This window comes from Aquarana catesbeiana, linkage group LG03, assembly GCF_042186555.1.
Source record: "Aquarana catesbeiana isolate 2022-GZ linkage group LG03, ASM4218655v1, whole genome shotgun sequence".
Taxonomy (NCBI): Eukaryota; Metazoa; Chordata; class Amphibia; order Anura; family Ranidae; genus Aquarana; species Aquarana catesbeiana.
The window spans coordinates 665,633,691-665,647,637 of NC_133326.1; the positions used below are offsets into that span (position 1 = coordinate 665,633,691).

The window sequence follows — 13,947 nt, forward strand, 5'->3', positions numbered from 1 at the left end:
GAGGCGGTGAAGCGCATAGGTAGGTGGCATTCTGACAGGTTCAGGCTTTATATTCGCCCTCATTTACTATAAAAAAAAGGGGGAATATAAAATAAGACATTTAAGTTATTTTGGGGGTGAATTTTGGGATTTTAGTGCTGGGTACAGGTAGGGCGCTTACTGTTTTGTTTGTTATCTTTTGTTTCACAGGTGGAGAGGTGGGCTTGGTTTGGATCCTGGGACACTCCTTCGTCTTCTGGGGGGCCAAACGAGCCGATGTTCGGCCTAACGGGAGGCAGTTGGGCATTCCAAGGCAGGAAGCGCAGGTCAGATGGATCGGGGTACCGGGCATGCTTTGGAGTAGGGTAAGGTCTGAAGTCCACAGGTTCGCCCATTGGGACAGGGCACCAAATGTCTTGGTGCTACATGTGGGCGGGAATGACATGGGGTCCAGAGGGGTCCATGAGGGAGTTAATACGGGACATTAAATGCGATGTTCTCAGGCTACAGGCAGCATTCCCGGGCATGGTCATTGTGTGGTCGGATATGGTAGGCAGGACATCGTGGCGATGGGCTTGGTCAGCTAAAAAGGTGGACAGGGCCAGGGTAAAAGTAAACAAAGAAGTCAGCAGGTTCATCATACGTAATAGGGGGGTGACGATAAGGCATAGAGAGCTAGAGGTGGACACATGGAGGTACCTTAGGAGTGATGGGGTGCACCTTAACGAAGTTGGCACAGACCTTTGGGCTCTGGGCCTGCAGGAGGGGATAGAGCGGGCTTTGAGGGTGTGGAGGTGCTCGCAAGGGTAAGGTTTTACCCCTTGCGGGCGGTGGCAGTGCTTTGGGTCTGTGTGGAGGAGGAGATGTGTGCTATATTGAGATATAGCATGGTTGGTACCCATATGTAATATGGGATTTATCTGGTACCTTCCGGTTACCCGTGGGTAAACAGGAAGGGGTAAAGTTAGGTCACTGCGAAGGTTGGGTACTGCCTCGCTGTCCGGGAGTTGCGACTCGAGGCCTATAAAAGTTTATTGAAGTTTATCGCAGTGACCAGTGGTTGTGTTCCCCTTTAAGACCCCAAGAGAATACGAACGGTTATTTAAAATTATTTAAAATGTTATTTATTTAGTTATGGTAATTATAATAAAAGGCCGTTAAGGCCATTTACTCCAATACCTTGTTGAGTCATTTGTGGGAAGGTTTGGAGGGTGGAGAACATGGTAAAGGGGGTATGCCAGGACTGGTAAGTAAGTCCTTCACATGTCATGTACCATGCAACCAGGTATATGAGGTCTCTACAGTACAAACAAATGGCCACTGCCCTCACCTATAACTGGTATTTGCAGCAAAGAGCACATGGAAGGGCAACACATGCAAAAGAAAACCAGAGAAATTCCATGCTCAACTTACTGACCAGCCTGCTAACCAATCAAATTGTCCTGTCTAACAGTATGCGTTAAAAACAGGGGTTGAGTTTGCACAGGTTTGCAAATACATGCATAAGCTACAGACCCCTGTCAAGGATACCCAAATACTTTCTGTAGTCCTAACTCTAATGCCCCGTACACACGATCGGACATTGATCGGACATTCCGACAACAAAATCCATGGATTTTTTCTGATGGATGTTGGCTCAAACTTGTCTTGCATACACACGGTCACACAAAGTTGGTCGGAAATTCCGAACGTCAAGAACGCGGTGACGTACAACACGTACGTCGGGACTATAAACGGGGCAATAGCCAATAGCTTTCGTCTCTTAATTTATTCTGAGCATGCGTGGCACTTTGTCCGTTGGATTTGTCTACACACGATCAGAATTTAAAGGATCGGATTTTGTTGTCGGAAAATTTTATAGCATGCTCTCAAACTTTGTGTCGGAAATTCCGATGGAAAAAGTCAGATGGAGCCCATACACAGTCGGAATTTCCGACAACAAGCTCCGATCTCACATATTCCGTCGGAAAGTTCGACCGTGTGTACAGGGCATAACTGTGGTGCCCCTGTGTAGGCTCTTAAATTTAGAGTTAGGACTACAGAAAATATTGGGTTGCCTTGATGGGGCTCTGTAGCTTACGCATGTATTTACAAATGTGTGCAAACTAAACAACTGTTGTTAATGCAAACTGTTAGACAGGACAATTCAGTTGGTTAGCAGGCTGGTTGGTGAGTGGAGCGGGGAATTTCTCTGGTTTTGTTTTACATGGGGTCTCTGTTCCATGGGTTCGGTCCCTTTTGCTTCTTGGGAACCAACTGCTCACTACCGGAGGACCGTTACCTACGCCATGTAGCACGCTTATTGACCGTCTGCTCTACATCTCCCACCAATTCATTGTTACCCATAGCAACTCCTCTCTGACTCCAACTCATGCTGAGTTAACCTTTCATAGCGGTCTTGGTTCTTCTGATATGCCATGTACCACCATGCACCCCTTCAATAACTTCAGACAAGGCTCAAGAACAGTTCAAGAACTTTACTTAACCTGCTCAATACCAGACACTTTTACCCCCTTCCTTATCAAGCTAATTTTCAGCTTTCAGTGCTGTTGCACTTTGAATGACAATTGCGCGGGTATGCAACACTGTACTCATATGAAATATTTATCATTTTTTTAGAGCTTTATTTTGCTGGTATTTAATCACCACTGGGTTTTCTTATTTTTTGCTAAATAAACAAAACATGACCAAAAATCCTGAAAAAAAAAAAAGACCTATTTTGTCTAATTTGTGTTGCAGTGCTGTGTTTTGGGGTACTAATAAGAATGAATTATACTGGAAGGCAGTGATGTATGTAATGTGTTTTACCACAATGCAAAGATGTAAAAGGACCCTAAATGTAAAAACTGCAATAGCCACTTAAAAGTTGTACTCACTGACAATGCATTCTACTTTAATTTTTAACTGGTCTGTTAAGGCCCAAAGCCTGGTTCTATGCTATGAAATTGTGAATGACCATCCTCTAGCAAAACACTGATGAGGGACAAGCAATTGTCTGTTAAAAGTGATAGCTTACTTGAAACAGATCTCAACAGACATTGTCCCCAAGGTGTTATCTGGTCTTTTAACTGTAAAAGAACAAAAGTGCATTGTGTAAATTATATCAACATATAAAAGTAGGGGGGGAAAGATATTTAAATAATTGAATGAAATCGATTTACAATTTACAAACCGAAAGTGAAATTTAAAAAATATATTCATATTGAGAAGTCATTATTGAATTCTGAAAAGGCTACGTTATAAATAAACATAAATGGTAGACATATTTACTAGATGCTTTATTTTCTAGGTATTTTTTATTACATTGGCTACAAAATAGCTAATCTGAAAGTACAAGCTGTAACTGTGTGCTCAAGTTAACCTTAGAAAGGAACTAAACTGCTGAAGCCATGTCCCAAAAAAGCCAACTAGTGGACAAAAGACTAGTGACCAGTATTGCCCATGGTCTCCCTGCAGATAATCTTTCCTCCAACACTGATTTATCATGCCTTGTTCTGAATTTTGTGCCTGTATGGAGGTGGCCATTTTGGTAGAGGCAGGGTTTTGTTTCCTTTAGATCAGAGTCTCCAGCAAAGAAACCAGTGAACAACAGTGCAGTGAAATCACAAAATCTCACTCTGAATCTCCTGAGACTAGCAGTTGCACGCAGCGGTGCCTTTAGATCTCACAATACAAATATCACACTCCTCCAGATGAAGCCACGTGGGCGGTGGTTAAACTAGTAGAGGTGGAGCCTGGCGGTGGACTGGTCGTTACTGAGTGAGACTGCAGATTTGTATCAATGCTTTTAATTGTTTTAATAAATGTGAGTTTATTGCTAGCTGGGGTGGAGATGTTTTATTTTTGAATCCCTCGGATACTGCACTATAGGAGGCACTTTTCTTGTCTTTTTTATGTATTTCTGCATCTACTGGTCTTTAATACGGATTGAGGTTTAAAGCAGCACAGCGGATGGAACCCATGCTGGCCATAGACCATTTTTCTATACATTGAGCAAAGTAAAGATCACAGAGGATCCATTGGAGGGATTATTGGCACTAAGTGCAAGGCATGTTTGACCCCTTAGGGTCGTATAAAGGAGGTGATCGGCCATTGCATGCGGTGGTAGGAAAAAAAACCCTGCTCTTCCAGAGCTCAGTAACTTAGGGTGCGATGGGGTGGCATTCATTCTGAAAGGCATCCTAAAGCACATTGTCAATGGACATGAATTGCTTGCCAGAAATGGTATATGCACTGTTCCTGGTGCATTTTGAATAGGCTGCCATAACAGCTTGTTGTTAACACGGGGAGCTATGACTGGATATCCATGGCTTGCCTTGCGATTGTTTCCCTCTTGACATCCCCAGAAGCAAGAGCAGGGCGTAGTCCACTAAAACAGGTCAGGAGGATGTTGTTGTATGCAAAGAAATATGTCAATCAGCAGTAGATCTCTCCATTTCTGTGCTGCTGTTCAGGTCGCCATCTTGGACACAGAATCGTTTTTTTAAATATTTTATTTGTTTAATCTCAGGAAATTATATATATATATATATATATATATATATATATATATATATATATATATATGGGGAAGGAAAATATGTAATATCTCCTATGATTTTTTTTTTCATTCTTACTACTTCTAGCCAGCTGGAGGAGCTCTAGATTGCCTTTTAATCAGACTGAGTTTACTGCTTTATTGTGAATAGTCTGTGTGGGAGCTCATATACAGGTGCATCTACAAAAATTAGAATATCATCGAAAAGTTAATTTATTTCAGTAATTCAATTCAAAAAAACTGAAACTCATATATTAAATAGATTCATTACAAACTCATATATTTCAAGCATTTCTTTATTTTATTTGTGATGATTATGGCTTACAGCTAGTGAAAACCCAAAATGTAGTATTTCAGAAGATTATAATATTGTGAAAAAGTTCAATATTGTAGACTAATGGTGTCACACTCTAATCAGCTAATTAGCTCAAAACACCTGTAAAGGTTTCCTGAGCCTTTACATGGTCTTTCAGTCTGGTTTAGCAGGTTACACAATCATGGGGAAGACTGCTGACTTGACAATTGTCCAGAAGACAGTCATTGACACCCTCCACAAGAAGGGCAAGTCACAAAAGGTAATTTCCAAAGAAGCTGGCTGTTCACAGAGTGCTGTATCTGAGCATATTAATTGAAAGTTGAGTGGAAGGAAAAGGTGTGGTAAAAAAAGGTGCACAAGCAACAGGGATAATTGCAGTCTTGAGAGGATTGTGAAGCAAAGGCCATTCAAGAATTTGAGGGAGATGTTGCTCAGTGGTCCAAAGTCCTCTTTTCAGGTGAAAGTAAATTTTGCATTTCATTTGGAAATCAAGGTCCCAGAGTCTGTAGGAAGAGTGGAGAGGCACAGAATTCAAGTTGCATGAATTCCAATGTGAATTTTCCACAGTCAGTGATGATTTGGGGAGCCATGTCATCTGCTGGTGTTGGTCCACTGTGTTTTATCAAGTACAAAGTCAGCGCAGCACTTCATGCTTCCCTCTGCTGACCAGCTTTATGGAGATGCGGATTTCATTTTCCAGAAGGACTTGGCACCTGCCTACACTGCCAAAAGTACCAATACCTGGTTTAATGATCATTGTATCACTGTGCTTGATTGGCCAGCAAACTCGCCTGACCTAAACCACATAGAGAATCTGTGGGGTATTGTCAAGAGGAAGATGAGAGACAACAGGCCCAACAATGCAGATGAGCTGAAGGCCACTATCTATCAAAGCAACCTGCGCTCCCATAACACTTCAGCAGTGCCACAGGCTGATCACCTCCATGCCACGCCGCATTGATGCAGTAATTCATGCAAAAGGAGCCCGACCAAGTATTGTGTGCATACTATACTGTACATGGACATACTTTTCAGTAAGCCAACATTTCTGTATTAAAAATCTTTTTTTTTATTGGTCTTATGTAATATTCAAATTTTCTGAGATACTGAAAATTGGGGTTTTCACTATCTGTATGCCATGATCATCAAAATTAAAAGAAAGAAATCCTTGAAATATATCACTCTGTGTGCAATGAATCTATATAATATATGATTTTCACATTTTGAATTGGATTACTGAAATAAATTAACTTTGTGATGATATTCTAATTTTTTGAGATGCACTTGTACACATAAAGCTGAATGAGTAAGAGAAAGCACTTATTCCCACCTGTTCTGCACATACAGCCTTTCTGGATTTTCAGTTAGACAAAGACAGTCAGAAAATGAGTAGCTTGCGCTTTTGCCGTTTTATAGTGTCTGCAGCCAAAGACCATTTCCTAAACTGTACATGTGATAGAGGAATAGTATAGATTCATGCCCCTAACTATGAGATTTTCATAAGCCCCTACAGAATGGCTATGGCCACTTAGCTCTTTAAACTCCTTAATGTCTATGGGAGAACCAAAGGCTGTTTGAAATCTTAACACTTATCTAAAATCAAGCAGTGTGTATATACACCAAAATGTATACTCACCATGAGGTTCATCTCTTGCTGTGATGGTAAAATCAAAAGGATTGCATTCACTTTCTTTCTCTGTCACTATTTCATAGTATACTGCTGTCACCTGGACATAGTGATATCAGTTAAAAAGACACTTAATTAGGCTTAGTGGAATTATCAGCCAAAAAACTTTTTATTCAAGATTTTTCAAAATTTTTATATACAGAAGAGTTAAAAAAATTACGATGTTGTAACATAAAAACAAAATGATGTATAAATTATTTATGATCAGAGTAATGCCTAGGTTGAGCAGTAACCCTGTTACAAACAAAATGCCTGGCAACCACTATGAAGGCAAGTTGGAAAAAAACATACCCGAAAAGGAAAAACCAATGGGGATTGTAATGTGCAGAGGAACTTATAGGAGAGAATGGGTAGATAACGTAAGGGAGCGTGAGAGGGTCTGAGAAGGAAAGGGGAGGGTCTGAAAAGAGAGAATCTGAAATGGAAAATCTGAAACTGAAACCGTTTGAGGAAGCCTCCAAGAAAGTGTGCCAATTGTTTTGCAACTAAGGTTCGGAAAGTGGAAGAATCGCTAACATCTTCTCTGAATCGGGGCAATCTTCCATGACCAAGGTCTCCATTAGGGATGAGCTTCGAGTTCGACATTGGCTGTTCGCAAGTTCGCCGAACAGCGAACAATTTGGGGTGTTCGCGGCAAATTCAAATGCCGCAGAACACCCTTTAAAAGTCTATGGGAGAAATCAAAAGTGCTAATTTTAAAGGCTTATATGCAAGTTATTATCATAAAAAGTGTTTGGGGACCTGGGTCCTGCCCCAGGGGACATGGATCAATGCAAAAAAAAGTTTTAAAAACTGACGTTTTTTCAGGAGCAGTGATTTTAATAATGCTTAAAGTCAAACAATAAAAGTGTAATATCCCTTTAAATTTCGTAGCTGGGGGGTGTCTATAGTATGCCTGTAAAGGGGCGCATATTTCCCGTGTTTAGAACAGTCTGACAGCAAAATGACATTTCGAAGGAAAAATTCCATTTAAAACTACCCGCGGCTATTGCATTGCCGACAATACACATAGAAGTTCATTGATAAAAACAGCATGGGAATTCAACACAGGGAAACCCCAAACCAAAATTAAAAAAAAAAATGACGTGGGAGTCCCTTCTTCCTTCTTCTCTTCTTCTCTTCTTCATTTTCTTCTCCGGGCCGCTCCGCATCCATGCTGGCATGGAGGGAGGCTCCCGCTGTGTGACGGCGTCTCCTCGTCTGACAGTTCTTAAATAACGGGGGGCGGGGCCACTTCCCTGTGGCATTCCCCGTGACGTCACAGGGAAGTCCCGTCAAGTCACCGTGCGTCAGAGGGGGGCGGGGTCACCGGGTGGCACCGCCCCCCGTTATTTAAGAACCGTCAGACGAGGAGACTCCGTCACACAGCGGGAGCCTCCCTCCATGCCAGCATGGGTGCGGAGCGGCCCGGAGAAGAAAATGAAGAAGAGAAGAAGGAAGAAGAAAAGAGGATGAAGAAGATGAAGAGAAGAGCGGGAGCCTCCCCCCATGCCATGGGTGCAGAGCGGCCCGAGGAGAAGAAGATAGAAGACGCCGCGGAGGAGATGCTGGACGAGAACACCGGAGGAAGAACCAGAAGAGCCAGAAGAACCAGAAGAAGAAGAAGATGAAGGAAGATAGAAGAAAGAAGAAGCATTTAAATAAAGGAATTGTCAAAAACTGTCTCTTGTCATTTTTAACATTTTTGACAGTTTTTTAGTGAAATGGTAGGGGTAAGTACCCCCTTACCATTTCACACAGGGGGGGGCGGGATCTGGGGGTCCCCTTGTTAAAGGGGGCTTCCAGATTCCGATAAGCCCCCCGCCCGCAGACCCCCACAACCACCGGCCAGGGTTGTGGGGATGAGGCCCTTGTCCTCATCAACATGGGGACAAGGTGTTTTGGGGGGCTACCCCAAAGCACCCTCCCAATGTTGAGGGCATGTGGCCTGGTACGGTTCAGGAGGGGGAGCGCACTCTCGTCCCCCCCTCTTTTCCTGCGGCCTGCCAGGTTGCGTGCTCGGATAAGGGTCTGATATGGATTTTTGGGGGGACCCCACGCCGTTTTTTTTTTTTTTTTTGGCGTGGGGTTCCCCTTAAAATCCATACCAGACCTGAAGGGAATTTAGGGGGGAACCCCACGTTATTTTTTTTTTTGTAATTTTGGCCGGGGTTCCCCTTAATATCCATACCAGTCCTGAAGGGCCTGGTATGGAATTTAGGGGGACTCCCACATCATTTTTTTTTTTTTAATTTTGGTTTGGGGTTTCCCTGTGGGGAATTCCCATGCCGTTTTTATCAATGAACTTCTATGTGTATTGTCGGCAATGCAATAGCCGCGGGTAGTTTTGAATGGAATTTTTCCTTCGAAATGTCATTTTGCTGTCAGACTGTTCTAAACACAGGAAACATGCGCCCCTTTACAGGCATACTATAGACACCCCCCAGGTACGAAATTTAAAGGGATATTACACTTTTATTGTTTGACTTTAAGCATTATTAAAATCACTGCTCCTGAAAAAACGGCCGTTTTTAAAACTATGTCCCCTGGGGCAGGACCCGGGTCCCCAAACACTTTTTATGACAATAACTTGCATATAAGCCTTTAAAATTAGCACTTTTGATTATTCATGTTCGTGTCCCATAGACTTTAACGGTGTTCGCGTGTTTGAGCTGACTTTTTTCCTGTTCGCATGTTCTGGTGCGAACCGAACAGGGGGGTGTTCGGCTCATCCCTAGTCTCCATAGCCATGATCTCATTCAAAATCTAGTAGCATTCTGGAGGTGAGGTGGGGAAGTGGATTTCCAATGTCGGGATATAACCACCCGGGCCGCTAAAAGACAATGCTGTAAAATGCCTTTTTTAATTTTGGAGATTTGGATTATGGACAACAGGGCTATGGTCAGGGAAGACTGGACCTCAGAGATGCACATGGAGCTGTAGGAAAGGAATACATTGTGCCAAACTGGCAAGATCAAACTGCACTACCCACCATATGTATAGGTAAGAGCTCTCACCTTGCCGGCATCTCTAGAAAATATTAGAAGTAGATAGGTATATGTGATTGAGGTCAACTGGGGTCCAGTACCAAATGTCACAGATCAGCTGCGGAGTTGATCTGTGTCTTACCTTTACTGTTGTAGGTCGGCTGGCACCTGTTGTTGCACTAGCTTGTGTTCAGCTCTGCTGCACTCTGCAGCTATGTGCTTAATATATAATTCCTTCCTGCTACTTCCTGTCCAGCCCCTCATGTACTTCTCTATTTAAATCCCTCTCAGACCACTTCCTGTTGCGTGAGCAATGCTTGTTTCTGAGCTCCCTTCTTTTAACCTGCTTTAACCTGACCTCTCGTTAACTGATCTCTTGTGTACCGACTCGGCTTGTTCTGATTACGTTGTCTGCAGCCCGCCTTGACCTTGGCTCGCTATCCGGCTCTCCTTTGTTTCATCCATCCATCCTTGTCTGACAGTGTCTTCTGGTAGCTCCCTAGCGAGCAGGGTGAACCCGGGGGACGTGACCTGGGGTCAGCACGCAGCTAAGCCCAAACCTTCGAGAGGGGGTCCCTGGCAGAATACCGGCTGGCCCTTAGACTCCACGCCCTGGGGGATCCCGTGTCTCCTGCTCGCCTGTGGGCTCACTGTAAGTAGTACCGTGACACCAAAGAGATACAATTTTTAACTTTTTTCCTAAAAATAGGAGGACATGGACAGCTTATGGGTAAAGTGGAAGCATTTCCTACAGTAGTCTTTGGAAAACGAGGTTCCAAGATATTTTCCCACTTGGATGGGAACAAGAGTTCTCCTCCGCAGTTCCCTCCCTCATGTTTCCACATAATTGGGATACAGTATGGTTTTGAGGTGCATCACAGGAGAAAAAATCTTCCAAAGGGGTGAGGGCGTGCACCCCATGGGATTCCATCTTAAGTTTGTGGAGGAAGCAGTAAGTTGGAGCTGAGGAAACCACCATAGGCTAGGAGCTGAGGGTGAAGAGAAATGCAGTTGGTATCATGAGATGGTGCTGTCAGGATAAAAATTACGTAGTTGGGTTTGCGGAGATAGAAACGCCACCTTGTTAGTCTGTAGTCCAGGGCAGAAAGAGGTGTTGTCAAATATAGGAGTGAAAGGGCCTGGTCAGTGCGACAGTTTGAGTGGAATGACAAATCAATCCCACAGAGAAAGAAGATGTTGGGTCAGATACTGAGAAATAAAATTATTCACATTTTACTTCTCAGTTTTTTTTAACAGTATTGGTCGCTCAAGGGTCAATTAACATTAGCCTTATGTATCCCATTGACACATGCAGTGTCCAGCACACATTTTTGGTTAAACAAGAGTTAATAGTACTGGCCTCCTACTTCGCCCCCTCGTCACAGCATATAAAGACTTGTTCTTTGGCCAATCTTCTTCCTATGGTTTGATAAAGGGGCCCTCTTTTCTGCCCTGAAACATGTAGCCACATCCTGTCCACTTCCTGTCTTCACCCAGCTGAGAGAGGTGCTGTTTTGAAGCCACAGCCATTTTACCACCTCTGGAAGCTGCTGATGCTTATGTTCCAGCCTGAAGCCTGACAGCTTCTAGAACTCTGCTTCAACTAGCGACGCGTCTGCTGAGCTCTGCAGCCTTACGGTGATCCTATGAAGGTCTATATGGGTCTATGACAAGCCTTGATCTACTTTTATCTAGTGAGTGCATTTTAATTGTTTTTTATGCCTTTTTAATTAAATCGCTACACCAAGATGGAGGCGCCCTCTTGTGTTTCTTTTTTATATGTGCATTAGGATCTCAAGACCTAATTTGAGAGGAGCTGCATCCATTCTACCTGGCGTTCCCTACCACTCTCAAAGCTTATTCTTTTTTCATAGGGAGATCAGCATACTGTCCTTTATTATTATGCAATGCGGAGAAGTAATTTTGAAACATAGAGGAAATTTCAATGGGTTTGCGAGTGATACTGTTAGGGGTGTTCCAGATAGCAGCATTAAATTTGGTGGCAGGTGCACAATGCAGTTGATGGGCCAGCAAAGAAACACATTTTTTTTCCAACATGTAGGAGGTTCAAAGCAGCCGGTCGCTGCCATAAACCGGCGGTCTCTAAGTTGACGTATAGTTAAAGGGACGGAGCAGGGTTTCCTTTAGAGCCAGAGCATTTACGATCCAATTCTAGAGATTATGTGGTACAAAGAGGTAATTTCCGTGGTGGATTTGCGTTTAAGGTGCGTATTATGGGAGATGAAAACACCCCGCAAGGCACATTTTACTGACTCCTATTGCATGGGGGAGGGCGTGTTGTCATGGGCATGGACAGTCGTGAACTGAGTAGTTGATTGTATAATGTTGTTCAGGAAGGTAGGGTCCTGTAACAGGTTGTTAGTGGAATTATTAAACGCTTACTCCGTACAAAATTATATACGGTACCATAATACAAAAAACGAAAAAGACATCATTATACTAAAGGGGACACTTCTGGTTATATTCATACCCTCACTGTGGTCAAGCAATTTCCTTGGATTAACAGGAACTCCTTCAAACTTTGTCTATTCTAATGCCACATACACGCGGTCAGAATTTCCAACAACAAATGTTTGAGAGCTGGTTCTCAAATTTTCAGACAAATAAAAGTTGTTGTCGGAAATTCCGAGCATGTGTACAGAAGGCCTGCACTGGCTATTGATCTTAATTTTTCTCAGCTTGTCGTACGTCTTGTACGTCACCACGTTATTGACGTTCGGAATTTCCGACAACATTTGTGTGACCATGTGTATGCAAGATAAGTTTGAGCCAACATCTGTCGGATGCCAGAATGTTCGATCATCTGTATGCGGCATAATAGTACCTTTTATACACATACATATTATGTGTGCTGATGTTTTTTATTTCTACTGTACTTTGTTTAAAGTGGTTGTAAAAACTCAGACATGAAATATGAACAACGCATATCCCTCTATAGTGTGTACAATGCAGAGCACTAGATGTCATTTCTGTCTGCTACCTTGTTCCTCTACTGTATGCATGAGTCGCTTCTGACAAGCTTTCCTGGCACCAAGAGGTAACAAGAGAGGCCTCAGCTTTGTTCCTGTGTGCTGTATGAAGCGGGTGTGTCCCTTCCCTCCAATCAGCTCTCAGAGCTCTCCTCACTGAGCTCTGCAGAATGTAATTTCAGCTCTCCACCCCCTGTTTTCTGACAGCCCAAACAAGCTTTATACATTCTGGACAAATCTAGAGAAGAGTGCAGATAAACAGATACAACTTGTGTAGGAGGCTTGAATCTGTTTGTATCACCTGAGGCTAATCACTTTACTGGGCATATGTAAGGTTTCACAACCACTTTATTTTTCCAAACTGTGTTGAGGTGTTCTTGTGGGTCTGCACCAGCCTTTCTCAACCCTTAAAATAATGTTCAGGTCTTGGGGAACCCCTGCTAAAACAAATTGTTCCAAACTAATCAACTGGGGGTCAATGGGCAAATGCCCTTTACATTGGTGGTCAGTGGGAAGAATGTCCATTACACGGGTGGCCAGTGAGAATAATGCCTCTTACAGTGGTGATCAGTGTGAGGACTGTCCACAGTTATAGGCAGCTTAAAAGATCCTTGGTGTCATGCAGCTAGGTCTGCCAAGCGGCACTGGCACAGAATTATGCAGACACCATCAAACGGGAGGGCAATTAGCTTGGTTCAAGGAAGCCCAAGTAACCTCTGGAGGAGCCCTAGGGTTCAATGGAACCTTGGTTGAGAATGGCAGGTCAACACATTTGGTGGTGGTGGTGGTGGTACTGGAAGACTACACATTGCTGGGGCCTCCACAGATTTTTGGGGTTACTCTTAATGCACTAAAAAAACCTTCCACAATTTTTTGTAAAGATATAAATTGGCAATTGACAAAAATCCATAAACTCACTGTTAGAGAAGCTCGCCCCTTCCCTGTCGCCTTCACCACAAAATCACTATTTATGTTTGTCTGCAGGGAGAAAAGAGATCACATTTCAGCATAGTTATATTCTAGATGTAATAGCTTTACCATCTGTTATCCACCACTCATAGAGACCCCTCTGCTCAAACCTGCTCCATCTTGTGAGTTCACATCGGTCACCCATTCTTGACCTTAAAGTGGTTCTAGAGTTTTTTTTTTACCTACATACAGAACAGTCCCTGCATTAAGGGAAAAAATGCCCACTAACTGTTTTAACCACCCGCATCCCTATCTACCCACAAGTATAACATCTTTTATATTTTAAAAGAAAAAAGAAATATCTTTAGTATCACTTTAAATCATCCTTTAAGTAATGGCATCCTTAGTTTAATAATGGAACTGCTCAAAACATCTAGACTTTAGGCGGCCTAAGTTTTTTCATCTTTCTGAGTTTTTCAAAAATTACTGACCGACGTTGTACCCAAACAAAATCTATGTTCTTTTTTTCCCAAAAATAGAGTTTTCTTTTGGTGGTATTTGAT

At 42.9% G+C, this 13,947-nt stretch overlaps 1 protein-coding gene across 1 annotated transcript in view; it reads right to left on the reverse strand.

Moving 5' to 3' along the window:
• LOC141133435 (complement C3-like) overlaps positions 1-13,947 on the reverse strand; it is a 286,038-nt gene that overhangs the window by 42,303 nt on the left and 229,788 nt on the right. The window contains exons 31-33 of the mRNA XM_073622822.1: positions 13,394-13,453; positions 6,469-6,559; positions 2,996-3,047 (exon numbers count right to left, since the gene is read on the reverse strand). Of these exons, the coding sequence (XP_073478923.1) occupies positions 2,996-3,047; positions 6,469-6,559; positions 13,394-13,453 (203 nt within the window). The remainder of the gene's footprint in view (positions 1-2,995; positions 3,048-6,468; positions 6,560-13,393; positions 13,454-13,947) is intronic.